General features: G+C 69.3%; 1 protein-coding gene across 1 annotated transcript; it reads left to right on the top strand.

Annotated features, from left to right (window-relative positions):
* The first annotated feature begins 3055 nt into the window (after positions 1–3055).
* Positions 3056–4901, top strand: WNT1 (Wnt family member 1). Its single transcript, XM_037370758.1, has 4 exons — positions 3056–3156; positions 3433–3686; positions 3902–4167; positions 4413–4901. Exons 1-4 carry the CDS (start codon positions 3056–3058, stop codon positions 4899–4901), a joined length of 1110 nt encoding a protein of 369 aa, XP_037226655.1.
* The last annotated feature ends 11195 nt before the right edge of the window (positions 4902–16096 follow it).

The raw sequence follows: 16096 nt of genomic DNA, 5'->3' as shown, positions 1-16096 counted from the left end.
CCCCTCTCCGCCGTCGCCCCCCCCCCCCCCGTCCCTCCGCCTCGTTTCCCGCACACACACGCCGCACCCCAACCCCGCACCGGGCCCGGGGGCGCGCGCAGGGATGGAGGGGGGAGGGGGGCCCGCGGAGCTCGCGAGAACCGCGACACGTTTCCATGGCAGCGGTTGCAGCAGTGCGGGGGGGGCTGCACTGGAGGGGGGGGCTGATGGACCACCCCCCCCTCAAGGCGCCCCCCCCGGTAGCAGAACCGGGGCATAGCAGCCCCGTCCCGGGGTGTGTGTGTACATGGGGGGGGGGGGGGGCTGTATTTCCCGGGGGGGCGAGGACCCCAATAACAGCACGGGGGGCTCAGTGACCCCCTCCCCCCCCCCGCCCCGGTGCGGTACCGGCGGTACCGAGGCTGCCCCGGGGCTCACGGGGCCGGGAAGGGGCCGGCGGGGGGTGCGGGGCACCCCCGGTTTCACACATCCCCCCGGCTGTCTGTCCGTCCCTGCTCGGTGCGGCAGGACGGGAAACCGACACCCCCCCCCACGCCCCCCTCCACCCCGGGCAGGTAAGGGTGGCCACCCCGGAGGCACCGGCAGCACCGAGCGCCCCGACGGCTGCGGGAGCCGCTCGGCACCGCCGGGCTCCCGCAGAGACACCAGAGCCGGGGGGGGGGGGTTTGTCCCGAGCATCACCCCCCGGGGCTGCCGTCGGGCTGCGCGGGGGAAGCAGAGGGGATGGGGGGTACACCGGAGGGGGGGGAGGGGGTCGGGGCAGCGGGAGAGGCGGGGGGGGGCGAGGCGTGCGGAGAGGGGGGTCCCGGGATGAAGCAGCGTGGGTGGGGGGTCGTGTTTGGGCCCCACCGCTGGTGGCACGGCCCCGGGCAGGGCCCTCCCGGCCGCGCCCCGGGGCCTCCCCGCGGCCGGTGACCTCAGCCCCGGGAGCCCCGACGGGGCGGCGGCCCGAGGGCGCGGACACCGCCTGGCCCGGCCGGGAACCGGGGAGGGGGGGGCGGGAGACGCCGTCCTGGAGCAGACCCCAGGCGGCCCCGGGCCCCTCCCGGACCGGGGAAAGGGGTGAGGGGGGGTACCCGGTGCGAGCCCCCCCACCCCCGTTGCCGGCCCGGGCTTTGTCCGTCCTTGCATTGAAATCGGGAGCGGCAGCCCCGGGCCGTGACGGGCGAGCGGGGCTAATCCGGCCCCGCATGACTGGTCCGGGGAAACCGCCGCGGGGAGATTACCCCCCCTGCACCCCGCCACAACGGGGGGCTCAGCTCAACCCCCCCGGCCCCAGCCCCGGGACTTCACACCTGCCCACCCCCCGGGTCCCCAGCAGGGAGAGACCCTCGTCCCCACCGGGACGAGTGCCAGCACCTGCACGGTGTCACCGTGCCCTGACCGTGGGCACGCCAGGGCCCCCCCCCCCGCCCCCCCCCCCCCCGTCAGGCCCCCCCCCCGCCCTCCCTCCATCACCTCCCGTCCTCCATCCCTCCCTCCATCCCTCTCCCCCCGGTCCATCCCTTCCTCCCTCTGCCGCTCGGTGCCGGCCCACGCCGGGTCCCCCGGGGCAGGGGAGCTGTGCGGGGCCGTGCCGCACCCACGGGGGTCGCACACGCCGTGGGCGTCCACGGGCACGTTGGTGGGGAGGGGGCCCGGGGTGCACGGGCGACCGTCGGGCCCCGTCCGTAGCCAGCCCGGCCCGGGACAACCCGGCCCCGAGCGGTGGGAGGACGCGGCCGCCCCGTCGCGCCGGGCACGGACCGGGACGGGCGGTGGCCGGGACGGGCGAGGGGTCCGGGGACTCCGGACCGGCACCGGCAATCGGTGCGGCCCCGACGGTCCCGTGCCCCGGGGGGTGCTGCACGGCCCCGCCGCTCCCCCCGCCCCCTCCAAACCCGGGGATCCCGGGACCGAGTCCCCGATCTGTCCCGGGACCGTGCTCCCTTGTGCGGCCCGGGTTGTCCCGGGACTCTGCCCCTCCCGTGCTCCCGGAGCTATCCCGGGAGATCCCGTCACTCCACCCCCCCGTGCTGTCCCGGGAGATCCCGCGCTATCCCCGGCCCCCGCTCCCTCCGTGCTCCCAGCGCTATCCCGGCCCGTTCCAGGACACGCTCCTCCTTGCACCGGGAGCTGTCCCGAGCCGTGCCAGGCTCCCCCCAACCGGGGCCGATACCGGGAAAGCGGGGCGGCGGGGCCAGGCGGGGGGGCGGCAGCAGGGTCCCCCCCCCGTCCCCCTGTCTGGGCACGGGGCCGGGGCGCAGCCACCCGCCGGGCTAATCCGGGCCGTGACGGACAGGCCCGGCGCCGCCGCTCCGGCCGCCCCATAAGAGGTGCCGCGGCTCCGCCGCTCCCCATTGTTAGGGCGAGGACGCGGGGAGGCCCCGTTCGGCCGGACAGGCCCATGGGGACCCTCCGCGCCGCCCCTATAAGAGGGAAGGGGCTGGAAGATGCTCCCGGGTGCTGAGCGCTGCGCACCCACCGCGCCGAGCCGAGTCCAGCCGCGCCGCCACCCCGGGGAGTCCCCGGGCACCGCGCACGGAGCGTTAAGCACCGGGCACCGGGGACCGCGCACGGAGCAGCCAACACCGGGTACCGCGCACGGAGCAGCCAACACCGGGCACCGGGCACCGCGCACGGAGCGTTAAGCACCGGGCACCGGGGACCACGCACGGAGCAGCCAACACAGGGCACCGCGCACGGAGCAGCCAACACCGGGCACCGGGGACCGCGCACGGAGCAGCGGGCATCGCGCACGGACCACCGGGCACCGCGCACGGAGCAGCGCCCGACGCCGCGCTCCAGGGACCGGGCGGGGAGCGCCGGGCACCGCACCCCCGACGCCACCCCCGGGGCACCGGCCACCGGTTTGCAACCGGTGCCGGTAGCGGTTCCGAGCCGGCCGGCCGGCGCTCCCCGCGGCCCCCCGCGGCCGCCCTCAGCGGAGCCGCCCGCCCCGCGCGTCCGGAAACACGCGTGGATGTAGCGGCCGGGCCGGGGGCTCCGCGGCACCATAAATACCCCGGCGGCCGCTCGCCCGCGCACTCTGCCGGGGCCTCCCGGTGCCGGAGCCATGCGAGCCGCCGCGCTGGGGCTGGCGCTCCGGGCGCTCTGGGCTCTGGCCCTCTCCTCCCTCTCCAACACGCTGGCGGTGAACAACAGCGGGCGGTGGTGGTGAGTCCACCGGGACCGGGACCGGGGTGGAGGGACCGGGCTTGACACCGGCACGGTGGTGGCCACACTGACCCCGGGGATGGGGAACGCAGGGGGACGCACGGGGCTGTGACCCCCGGGTGAGTGCCGGCTGCGGGGGATGCTCGGGGAGAGGATGCTGTGGTAGCAGCAAGGAGCTGAGGGAGACCCCCGGGGGTGGGGTTGAAGTGGGGAGTGGGCTGCTGGGGACCCCCTCCCCCCCCCCTCGGTGATCACCCTCCTTGGCTGTGCCGTTAGGGGCATCATCAATGTGGCTTCGTCCACCAACCTGCTGACCGACTCCAAGAACGTGCAGCTGGTGCTGGACCCCAGCCTGCAGCTGCTGAGCCGCAAGCAACGCAAGCTGATCCGCCAGAACCCCGGCATCCTGCACAGCGTCAGCTCCGGCCTCCAGACCGCCATCAAGGAGTGCAAGTGGCAATTCCGCAACCGCCGCTGGAACTGCCCCACCTCCCAGGGCCCCAACATCTTTGGCAAAATCGTCAACCGGGGTGAGGGTATGGGGTGGCGGGAGGCGGCACGGGGCTCCCCGTATCCCCGCCGTGGTACCCCCAAGCTGGCATGTGTGGCCAAGCAGCCCTGGTTCACCGTGGGGTAGCACTGGCGCCCAGCCCATCATCAGCCCGGCGTGGCTATGGGTTAGGGGTGCCGGTGGGTGCCCCCTCCCCAGTCTGGCAGCACCCTGAGGTCCCGCTCCCCTCCGCAGGCTGCCGGGAGACAGCGTTCATCTTTGCCATCACCAGTGCTGGCGTGACGCACTCGGTGGCACGGTCCTGCTCCGAGGGCTCCATTGAATCCTGCACCTGTGACTACCGGCGCCGCGGTCCCGGGGGGCCCGACTGGCACTGGGGGGGCTGCAGTGACAACATCGACTTTGGGCGCCTCTTCGGGCGGGAATTTGTGGACTCCAGCGAGAAGGGCCGGGACCTGCGCTTCCTCATGAACCTGCACAACAACGAGGCCGGGCGCATGGTGAGGGCACAGGGGGCTGCAGGCAGCCCCGGAGAGGGGGGATGGGGACAGGGGCCACCGAGACCCCCAGCTTGTCCCCATGGATGGGTTGGCAACTGTCGGAGAAATGTTTCCCACTCAGCTTTGGGCAGGATGAGCATGATGTGATGCTGCAGGGAAGTGGGGTGCAGGAGCACGGTGGTCCCCTGGTGGGGAGGGGGTGTCCCAGCCTGCTCACAGCACCTCGCACCCCTCCCCCCTTGCAGACGGTCTTCTCAGAGATGCGCCAGGAGTGCAAGTGCCACGGCATGTCGGGCTCCTGCACCGTCCGCACGTGCTGGATGCGGCTGCCTACCTTCCGCGCCGTGGGTGACGTCCTGAAGGACCGCTTCGACGGCGCTTCCCGCGTCATCTACGGCAACAAGGGCAGCAACCGGGCATCGCGGGTGGAGCTGCATCACCTGGAGCCCGAGAACCCGGCCCACAAACCCCCCTCGCCCCATGACCTTGTCTACTTCGAGAAGTCACCCAATTTCTGCACCTACAGCGGGAAAACGGGGACGGCGGGGACGGCCGGGCGCTTCTGCAACAGCTCCTCGCCAGGGCTGGATGGGTGCGAGCTGCTGTGCTGCGGGCGCGGGTACCGCACGCGCACCCAGCGTGTCACCGAGCGCTGCAACTGCACCTTCCACTGGTGCTGCCACGTCAGCTGCCTGAACTGCACCAACACGCAGGTGCTGCACGAGTGCCTGTGAACCCCCCCGCCCCCCCCCCGGGGGACCACCCTGCCCAGCCCCGGAGGGGGTCTGCGCCACCCCCCATGATGATGGGTGTCTGGCTGGATTGAAGGCGCCCATGGGTGGGCGTGTGGCTGCACCCTGGGACCCCCCCTGTCCCATCCCCGGGGCCAGCAGCCGGTCTGGGTGGGCTTGGTGCCACGCACCTTCCCGGCTGCCCCCTTGGCTGCTCCGGTTCCGTGGGGTCCTCTTCTTACTGTAAATAAAATATTTATTGTGGACGGTTTGATGCTGTCCCCCCCTCTCGCCGCTTCGCTGGACCCAGGCCCTGTTTTTTATAATTAAAGATAATAATAATAATTAATAATAATTATTAATAATAATAATGCTTTGTTACAGGTTTCACTGATAGCCTTTAGAGAAGAATAAAGGATATATTTTTATCAGTCCTGCCCCGATTTGTTTCTGGGGGGCTGGGGAAGGGAGGGGATGAGCTGCAGGGGGGGGGAGCACATCCACCCACGTCATCCACCCATCCATCCAACCATCCATCCATCCATCCGTCACCTCTCCATCCACTCACCTCCCCGTTCTGTGTCCACCAGCCCCTCCAGCCGTCTGTCCATCCACCTTCTACCCCTTTCCTCGGCCCTCCCCTCCTCTTCGTCACCCCCTCCCTGCAGACCCCCTTCTTTCTCCCGCTGTGCCCGTCTCCAGCCCAGCCATCCCTGCCTCTGCTCCCGGTTGGGGCGTCCATCCCCATGGCTGGGGCGCCCATCCCCATGGCTGGGGCGCCCATCACCATGGCACCTGGGCTGCAGCATCTCTGGCACTGGAATTTGCCGGGACGGCGGGGCTGGTGCCGCCGAGGCCGAGCGTTGGGAGCGGCCACGGGAGGTACAAGACGGCAGACAGGGAATGAGCATCGTCCATCACCGCTCCCGGCCTGGGCTGACGGCTCCCCTCGGCTCCGGGGGAGGAGGGGGGCCAGGGAGGGCACCGAGGTTACTGGGGCCAGGGCCAGGGGGGTTGGGACTGGCCACTGGCCCCACACACCCATGTGTGGGGCCCGGCTGCAGCCGGAGAAAGTCTGTGGCAAAGGTGGGGAGCAGCTCTGGGCTGGCAGGTGCCCTGCTGGCATGGGTATCCCCCTGGGATGGGCATCCTTCAGGGTGGGCATCCCTCTGGGATGGATATCCCCCTGGGATGGGCATCCTATGAGGAGGGCATCCCATTGGGATGGGTATACCCCCTGGGATGGGCATCCTTTGGGGAGTGCATCCCTCTGGGATGGGCATCTTGCAGGAAGGGCATCCCTCTGGGATGGGTATCCCCCTGGGATGGGCATCCTTCGGGGAGGGCATCCCTCTGGGATGGGTATCCCCCTGGGACGGGCATCCTGCAGGAAGGGCATCCCTCTGGGATGGGTATCCCCCTGGGATGGGCATCCTTTGGGGAGGGCATCCCTCTGGGATGGGTATCCCGCTGGGACAGGCTTCCCCTTGGGATGGGCATCCCACCAGGATGGACATCTCACCAGGACAGGTATCCCCTTGGGACAGGCATCCCCTTGGAACAGGCACCCCACCAGGATGGGCATCCCCCTGGAAATGGGTATTCCCCAGGGGTAAGCATCCCCCAGGGCTGGGCATAGCCCCAGGACTGGCATCCCAGGAAGGGCATCCCTCTGGGCCAGGTATCCCACTGGGATGTGTATCCCATCGGGGTGGGAATCCCCCAGGACAGCCATCCCTGTCCAGATACATCCTCTGTGCCACAATTCCACGCCTTGAGCACCGCACAGGATGCAACCTCCATCCTCATGTCCAGCACTGGGTGATCCACGGAGCCACGGTGGCATCCAGCCACAGGGAGTGGGCAAGGAGCGGCCCTGCCCGGGGACCCCCAGTCCCAGCAGGACCCACCCGCGGGGGTGGGGGTCCCCACAGCCTGGGCTGCCCCGTGGCCAAAGCTGGGAACCTCACAGGGCCCCTGGGGATCCGCAGCATCAAAGGCTGCAGGATGACGCTGCTGCTGCCTGAAATATCCCCCAGAGCCGATAGTGGAAAAGTTGATGTTTAGACCCGGGGGGGGGGGGGGCGGGAAACAACCCCGGGGGCCCCCGCTGTCCGCGCCAAGGTCAAAACACAGCCTGGCGTGGCAAAATAAAATAAAGAAATGCGAGAAAAAACGCCTGGAAAGGAACACAGCCTGAAATAACCCTCTGAGCATCTCCCGCCTGCCGGGAGTTATCTGCCTGCTAAATTCTGCACACGCACAGGGCATGAAAATAACCTGTTTTCCTGCGGTGGGGAGGCAGGAATATAGATAATGACATTCTTATAAGTCACCTCTGTTACTCAGCTTTTCCTGCGTGCCGGTGACTGCCGGGCACCTCGGGCAGCCATGACCCCCGGGCAGGACGGGGCACCCCCCATGCGGGGTGCAGACCTCCCCGGCTTGGACAAATACAGCCAGGTGCTGGAAATAGCTGCTTGTCGCAGCGCCGGGGCTGACGAAGGGACAGGGACAGGGACAGGGACAGGGACGGGACGGTCCCGCCCTGTGCCAGCCTGGCACATCTGGGAAGCCGGGTAACAGCTGGATGGTGGCTGCAAGCTGGGTCTGCTGTGGGCTGGGACCACCCCCCTGGAGGGCTGGGGGGGGGGATCTGCCCGGGGGTGCAGGGCAGAGGGACAGGGGGGCACACAGCAGTGAAGGATAGAGGGACAGTGGCATTCCCATGGGTGCAGGACAGAGGGACAGAGCCATGCCCAGGGGTGTAGGACAGAGGGACAGGACAGTGCCCGAAGTTTCAGGACAGAGAGACGGGGCAGTGCTCAGAGGTGCAGGACAGAAGGACAGGATGGCACAGAGCAGCGCAGGACAGAGGGACAAAGCCATGCCCAGGGGTGCAGGACAGAGGGACAGGGCAGTGCCCAGAATTAAGGACAGAGGGACAGGGCAGTGCTCAGAGGTGCAGGACAGAGGGACAGGGCAGCACACACAAGTGCAGGATGGAGGGACACTGGCATTCCCAGAGGTGCAGGACAGAGGGACAGGGCAGTGCCCAAAGTTTCAGGACAGAGGGACAGGGCAGTGCCCAAAGTTTCAGGACAGGGTGGCAGACAGCAGTGCAGGACAGAGGGATGGTGGCGTTCCCAGAGGTGCAGGACAGAGGGACAGAGCCATGTCCAGGGGTGCAGGACAGAGGGACAGAATGGCACACAGCAGCATGGGACAGAGGGATGGTGGCATTCCCAGAGGTGCAGGACAGAGGGACAGGATGGCACACAGCAGTGCGGGACAGAGGGACGGGATGGCACATAGCAGTGTGGGACAGAAGGACAGAATGACACACAGCAGCGCGGGACAGAGGGACGGGATGGCACACAGCAGCGCGGGACAGAGGGACGGGATGGCACACAGCAGCGCGGGACAGAGGGACGGGATGGCACATAGCAGCGTGGGACAGAGAGACAGGATGGCACACAGCAGCGCGGGACAGAGGGACGGGATGGCACACAGCAGCGCGGGACAGAGGGATGGGATGGCACACAGCAGCGTGGGCCAGAGGGACAGGATGGCACACAGCAGTGTGGGACAGAAGGACAGAATGACACACAGCAGCGCGGGACAGAGGGACGGGATGGCACACAGCAGCGTGGGACAGAGAGACGGGATGGCACATAGCAGCGTGGGACAGAAGGACAGGATGACACATAGCAGCGCGGGACAGAGGGATGGGATGGCACACAGCAGCGCGGGACAGAGGGATGGGATGGCACACAGCAGCGTGGGACAGAGGGACGGGATGGCACACAGCAGCGCGGGACAGAGGGACGGGATGGCACACAGCAGCGCGGGACAGAGGGATGGGATGGCACACAGCAGCGCGGGACAGAGGGACGGGATGGCACACAGCAGCGCGGGACAGAGGGATGGGATGGCACACAGCAGCGCGGGACAGAGGGACGGGATGGCACACAGCAGCGCAGGACGGAGGGACAGAGCCACGTCCAGCTGCACAGCCCAGCCAGTGGCACCAGCCCACCTGTGGGACCATCCCCACCCTGTCCCCATCCCGTCCCCCATTCCCCATCGGCCGCGGCCCAGCCCCGGTGCCCCTCGCCTCCGGTTGACGCGGGTCTACGTCCCGCCAGCTCCCGGCTTGTCCGGCTGCCACCCCCCCGGCCGCCACATTCCTCCGACGCGGGGCCAAGGAGCCCAGCAACCGTGGCAGGGCTGGCCTCTAATCCCCGGGCATGCCAACCCCGGGGGGACCGTCACCGTCACCCACTCCCTGATAGGTGACCAATGCCCGAGACGAACAATTAGGGACAAAGCCGGAGCCGCCGGGGGCTAACGCCGGCCTTCACGGGTGCCTTGTGCGCCATTCGGCGAGTTTAATGAATTGTCCATCACTCCTTTCAGCTCCGCTCGCCCGGGCTGGATTAATCTGAGAAGCCGCAGTGGGGAAGGAGCCACTAAGCCTGTATTTATTACTCTGCCATTGTAACTAATTGAGGTAATTATCTGTGACTCCAACCCCGCGCAACAATGGTGCATTCACCGGACCCCCACCTTCCCACCGGGTTTCTCCATGCGGCCTGGGAGAGCCGGTGGAGGAGCCGGCCCCGTGTGGCCACCATGCCTACGGATGTGGCTACCGTGCCTAGGGATGTGGCTACCGCGGCGCGGAGATGCGGTTGGCACGGTGGGATGGGGCTGCGGCGTGGCCGGCGCTGCGTGGCTGTGGTGTGGCTGGTGTCATGCACATGTCGGAGCCACCACTCTGTGGGGACATCATGGACAGTGCTGATGGCACACGCGGGTCGTGGTGTGGCCAGCGCCGGTTGCACACGTGGGTCATGGCTCTCTGGGGACACTGCCATCACTGGTGACACTTTGGGGTCATGGCACTCTCAGACCATCACCAGCACTGGTGACATACGTGGGTCACAGCTCTCTGAGGACACCACCAGCACCGGTGACATACATGGGTCATGGCTCTCCAGGGCCACCACCAGCACCGGTGACATACGTGGGTCATGGCTCTCCAGGGCCACCACCAGCGACATATGTGGGTCATGGCTCTCTGGGGACACCGCTAGCACCGGCACACATGTGACCACACTTCTCCAGGGACACCACCAGCACTGGTGACATATGTGGGTCATGGCTTTCTGAGGACACCATCAGCACTGGTGACACACGTAGGCCAGAGCTCTCTGGGGATACTGCTGGCATGGGCACATACATGGTCACAGCTTTCTGGGGACATCAGTGGCACCAGCACATGTGTGACCACACATCTCTGAGGCCACCACCAGCACCAGTGACACATTGGGGTGATGGCTCTCTGGGACACCACCAGCACTGGTGAAACATATGGGTCATGGCTCTCTGAGGCCACCACCAGCACCAGTGACATACGTAGGTCACGGCTCTCTGGGGACACCGCTGGCATGGGCACATACACGGTCACAGCTTTCTGGGACACCACTGGAACATGTGTGACCACACATCTCTGGGGACAACGCCAGCACCAGTGACATATGTGGGTCATGGCTCTCTAGGGCCACCACTAGCACTGGTGACACATTGGGGTGATGGATCGCTGGGGACACCACCAGCAACCGGTGACACACGTGGGTCACAGCTCTCTGGGGACACCACTGGCATGGGCACATACATGGTCACAGCTTTCTGGGGACACCAGTGGCACCAGCACACGTGTGACCGCACCTCTTTGGGCCACCACCAGCAGCGGTGACACATTGGGGTGATGGCTCTCTGGGGCCACAACCACCACCGCCAGTGACATGTGGGTCATGGCTCTCTGGGGACACCGCTGGCATGGGCACATACATGGGCACAGCTTTCTGGGGACACCAGTGACACACGTGTGACCACACATCTCTGGGGACACCGTCAGCACCGGTGACACACGTGGGTCACCACTCTCTGGGGACACCGCCAGCACTGGTGACACACGCGTGTCACCACTCTGCGGGGACACCAACACCCGCGTGGCCACGTCCCCCCCCCCCGGGTGCCAGCTGTGTCCCTCAGGGCCCCCCCGCGTCCCCACCCTGCCGGGGCAGGACCCCCGGAGCCCCCCGGAGCCCCCCGGTGCCCCCGCTCCGGTCGGTCACCGGCTGCGCGGCGACATCTGGCGGCCACGGACGGGATCGCACCCCGGGCTGGAGCCCCCGGTAGCGAGTGGGACCCCCCCCCCGGGGCGGGACACCCCCCTTCCCCCCCGGGTCCCCCGCGTGGGCACCCCCGCGGGCTGTGCCCCCCCCCCGCCGGCCCGGGCTGCAGCGGGGTACGGGGGGCGTCGGGGCGGATTGAGGGGGGGTCCGGGAGGGCGGCGGGAGGGGAGAGTCGGGGGGGGGGGACGGGACCCCGGGGGGGCGGGGGAGGGGGAGCCCGGGGGGGGCGGCGAGAGGGGGGGGCCCGGAGGGGGTGGGGGGGCGGCGCTGGCGCCAGCGCAGCCCGAATTAGAAGGTGATTTTCTCGGCGGGGAGTGTGGGGGGGGGTTGGGCAGGAGCTGAGCCCACGGAAAGGGCCGCGCCGCCTTCCCCCGCGTCTGGGACACCCCGGGCCACACCGGGCAGCCTGCCCGGCCCTGCCGAGCCGTGCTGAGCCGTGCCGGGCTGCTCCGAGCTGTGCCAGGCTGTCCTGACCCGTGCCAAGCTGTGCCCGGTGGTCCTGAGCCGTGTCCCGCAGTGCCGGGCTGTGCTGAGCCATGCCGAGCCGTGCTGTGCCGTGCCAGGTTGTGCTGAGCCGTGCCAGGCTGTGCTGAGCCGTGCCAGGCTTTGCCGAGCCGTGCCAGGCTGTGCCGAGCCATGCCAGGTTGTGCCGAGCCATGCCAGGCTGTGCCAAGCTATGCTGAGCTGTGCCAAGCCATGCCAGGCTGCACCGAGCTGATACAGGCTGTGCCAAGCCGTGCCAAGCTGTGCCAAGCCATGCCAGGCTGCACCGAGCTGATAGAGGCTGTGCTGAGCCATGCCAGGCTGTGCCAAGCCATGCCAGGCTGCACCGAGCTGATACAGGCTGTGCCAAGCCGTGCCAAGCTGTGCCAAGCCATGCCAGGCTGCACCGAGCTGATAGAGGCTGTGCTGAGCCATGCCAGGCTGTGCCAAGCCATGCCAGGCTGCACTGAGCTGATACAGGCTGTGCCGAGCCATGCCAGGCTTTGCCAAGCTGTGCCAGGCTGTGCCATGCCAGGCTGTGCCAAGCTGATACAGGCTGTGCCAAGCCATGCCAGGCTGCACCAAGCTGATACAGGCTGTGCTGAGCCATGCCAGGCTGTGCCAAGCTGATACAGGCTGTGCCAAGCCATGCCGAGCTGGTCTAGGCTTTGCTGGGCTGTGCTGAGCCATGCCAAGCCATGCCAGGCTGTGTTGTGTCACACCAAACCATGCCAGGCTGTGCCAAGTCATCCCAAGACATGCCAGGTAGCACTAAGCTGTGCCAAACTGTGCCAAACAGCACCAAGCTGTGCTGTGCCATGCCAGGCCATACCGTGCCGTGCCATACTGTGCCACACCAAGCTGTGCAGACCATACCAACCGTGCCAGGCCACGGCAAGCTGCACCGAGCCACGCCAGGCCACAGCCGTGGTGGGCTCAGGTCACCGTCACGGCTGGGGACAGGCCCAGGTGTGGGACCCCAGTGCCGTGCCAGGACAGGGGACGCGCGGGGTGATGTGACCCTGGGGACGGGGGATACATGGAGTGATGTGACCCTGGGGACAGGGGACACATGGGGTGACGTGACCCTGGGGATGGGGGACACGCGGGGTGATGTGGCCCTGGGGACTGGGGACATGTGGGGCGATGTGACCCTGGGGACATGCGGGGTGATGTGGCCCTGGGGACGGGGGTTACATGGAGTGATGTGACCCTGGGGACAGGGGACATGCAGGGTGATGTGACCCTGGGGACAGGGGACACATGGGGTGACGTGACCCTGGGGATGGGGGACACGCGGGGTGATGTGGCCCTGGGGACTGGGGACATGTGGGGCGATGTGACCCTGGGGACAGGGGACACATGGGGTGACGTGACCCTGGGACGGGGGACACGCGGGGTGATGTGGCCCTGGGGACTGGGGACATGTGGGGCGATGTGACCCTGGGGACAGGGGACACACGGGGTGATGTGACCCTGGGACGGGGGACACGCGGGGTGATGTGACCCTGGGACGGGGGACACGTGGGGTGATGTGACCCTGGGGACAGGGGACACACGGGGTGATGTGACCCTGGGACGGGGGACACGTGGGGTGATGTGACCCTGGGGACAGGGGACACGCAGGGTGATGTGACCCTGGGACGGGGGACACGTGGGGTGATGTGACCCTGGGGACACGCGGGGTGATGTGACCCTGGGGACAGGGGACACGCAGGGTGATGTGACCCTGGGACGGGGGACACGTGGGGTGATGTGACCCTGGGGACACGTGGGGTGATGTGACCCTGGGGACAGGGGACACGCAGGGTGATGTGACCCTGGGGCTGCCCTGCGAGCGGCTCCCCCCGGGTGTGGGGGGCCAGGGTCCCCCCGCTGTGCTGGCTGCCCCACACCGTGACCTCCCGGCCGGTGTCACCGGGATAATGACAGGGTCGCGCAGGGGGGCGGGGGAGGAGCTGGTTTTAAATAACGTGCAAATTGGACACGTTATTTGTGCGGTTTCCTCTGGCCGTGGGGATCCTCCCCCCCCCCCCCCAACCCCCCCCCCCGCAGCGTGACTAAGAGGTGGTGGCCATTCGGGGGGGACAGTCCCCTCCAGTGACTCACCCGGGGTCCCCCCCCAGCCGTGACGTGGGGCTGGTGGCCGTGGGCCAAACCTGTGGTGCTCACCTACTCATTACAGGGGACCCGGGGCCATGGCGGGGGGGGGGGACGACGACACGACACTGGGGGGGGGGGGGGGGACGACAACACTGACGCGTCCCACCCACGCTGTGACACACCAGGATGCCCGGGGCCACCCACTGCCCCCCAGCATTGTGGGGGGTGGGGGGTGGTGTCTGGATGCCTGGGTCCTCTCTGGGGTGGGGGGTGGTGCAGGAGGTGGGGGGGGGGGGTCCTGGGGAGGGGGCTGCCCCCCCACACCCCCCCAACACACACGGGGCAGAGGCAGCACACCGGGATCCCGCAGCCTTTATTGCGGTCAGCCCGCGGGGACCACAGCCCCCAGCCCCCAACCCCGGGGGCCACACCCATCCAAGCCCCACCCCTAGGCTGCCACACCCCTCTATGCCCCACCTCCAGGCCACCACACCCCGTTAAGCCCCTCCCCTCAGGCTCGGGGAGGGCTGGTGGTCCCTGGGGGGGCTCCGGTGCTCTCCAGGCTGCTGCTGCTGCTGCTGTAGGCGCAGGCGTCCCGGTAGTGCCGCCACCGGGACCCCCCCGGCCCCCCCCTCCGCTTCCGAGTCGGAGTCGGGCGCCGTGTGCCGGCGGATGCGGGACACGGCCTCCCGCAAGGCCTGGGCGTACAGCACCGGCCGCCGCGGGGGGGGTCGACCCCGGGGACCCCCACAACTCCTGGGGCTCCGCCAGGGACTGCGGGGGCTGCCCAGGGGCTCCCTAGGAGGGGAGGGGGCTGCCGGGGGGATGACAGCTGCGGGGGCGGCAGGAGGGCTGCCCGGGGGGGCGGTGGGCACTGGGGACCCCCCGGTATAGCGGACCTGCTGGCGCTGAGGGGGGGGGACATACTGGGCACGGACCACCACACGGGTGGCATCGATGAGGACGTGGCCCCCCGTTCCCCTCTGACCCCGGCCTGGGACCCTCTCCCGGCCGGCTGCCGCCCGGGGCAAGGTCTGGCTGTGCCGGGGGGGGCCAGGCGCCCCCCGCCCCGGGGATGGCTGCATGCCACGGGGTCGCTGGTGGCCAGCTTCGGTGGCCGCCCGGGGCAGCGTGTGGCTCCAGCCCCCCGGCACAGCCCCCCGACCCCGGGCTGCGGGTGGGGGGCTGCGTGGTCCCCGGGGGGGCCGGAGCTGTAGGGTGCGATGGGGAGCATCGTAGGCAGGGGGGGAGATGTAGGGGGGGGGGCCCCCGCGGTGCCCGTGGGTCGCCTGCACCCGCTGCATGTGGGCCTCGTAGCTGGGGGGCCCCCGCCTGCCCCCCGGCACCGAGGGTCGAGGTGCCGGCGGTGGGGGCTGCCCCCGGGGTCCGCTGCCCCCCGTCCCCTCGGGCTGTCCCGGGGGGCAGCGGGTGGGGGGTGCGCGGGGGCGGCTCTCCCACCCGGGGGGGAGCGGGGTGCCGAAGTCCTGCAGGCAGCGGGGGGGAGCGGGGGGCGCTGGGGGCCAGGGGGGGGCCAGCTCCGCCACGAAGCGCTTCTCCAGGTACCTGCAAGACACAGAGGGGGGACGTGAGGGTGGGGGGGGGGGCATGGCTGGGGGGGGGGGGGGGGGGAAGGGGGGGTCAGGGCGTGGGATGGACCCCCCCCCAGCTTGCCCGTCCCCACTCACGCGTACTCCCCGGCGATGCGGCGGTAGGTCCAGGGGGGCTGGGGCTGGCACCCCCCCCCAGCCATGCCAGCGCCTGGGCTGCAACACGCCACCGTGTCGATCTCCACCAGCAGCAGTTTGGTCCGTTCGCAGATCCGCAGGCGCCCAGCACCCCGCTCCGGACCACCCAGCATGACCCCAAGGGGTTAAAAAGGTCCCCAACAAAACGGGGGGACCAAGGGGGGACCCCACAGTTCACCGGAGCTTCGGCGGAGCCGCCAGCCCACCCGCACGCAGCCACCGCCGCACGTGCAGCAATGGGGACCCCCGTGCCCTGCCTGGTGGCACCGCCAGTGCCCCCCACCCCCCCCCCCAAAGCCCCCTCCCCCACCCGGGGTAACCCAGGTGGCCGGGAGCTCGGCACACCGTAGGGACCCCACCAACCGTTCCGGGGGTGCGCCCCCCCCACCCCCCACCCCCCACCCCCCCCCGGGATCCCTTCCCCCCCCTGCGACAAAGCGAGCGATGCCGGCTTTGGCACCGAGCGCTGCAGCCCACGCGGGCTCGGAGCGGAGCTTAGCAACCCTCCGGCGGCGGCATGGCAACGGCACCGGCACCGGCACCAGCCCCCGGTACAGCATCAGCCCCCCCGGTGCAGCATCAGCCCCCCCCGGACCCCCCAGCCCCACAGACGCCTGCCCCGGCTCTCCCCTCGCACCGCTGTGCCAGAGCCTGTGCCGGACCC

The sequence above is a fragment of the Falco rusticolus genome, chromosome 19 (assembly GCF_015220075.1).
Source record: "Falco rusticolus isolate bFalRus1 chromosome 19, bFalRus1.pri, whole genome shotgun sequence".
Lineage (NCBI taxonomy): Eukaryota > Metazoa > Chordata > Aves > Falconiformes > Falconidae > Falco > Falco rusticolus.
The sequence above is the reverse complement of the archived record's forward strand: the minus strand, read 5'-3'. Positions and strand labels throughout refer to the sequence as shown.

Bases quoted from the DNA above. Each gene is read 5' to 3' on its own strand.
- WNT1 (XM_037370758.1), top strand. From the start codon at position 3,056: ATGCGAGCCGCCGCGCTGGGGCTGGCGCTCCGGGCGCTCTGGGCTCTG. The intron at 3,157-3,432 runs GTGAGTCCACCG...CTGTGCCGTTAG, and splicing joins AACAACAGCGGGCGGTGGTG to GGGCATCATCAATGTGGCTT. The intron at 3,687-3,901 runs GTGAGGGTATGG...TCCCCTCCGCAG, and splicing joins TGGCAAAATCGTCAACCGGG to GCTGCCGGGAGACAGCGTTC.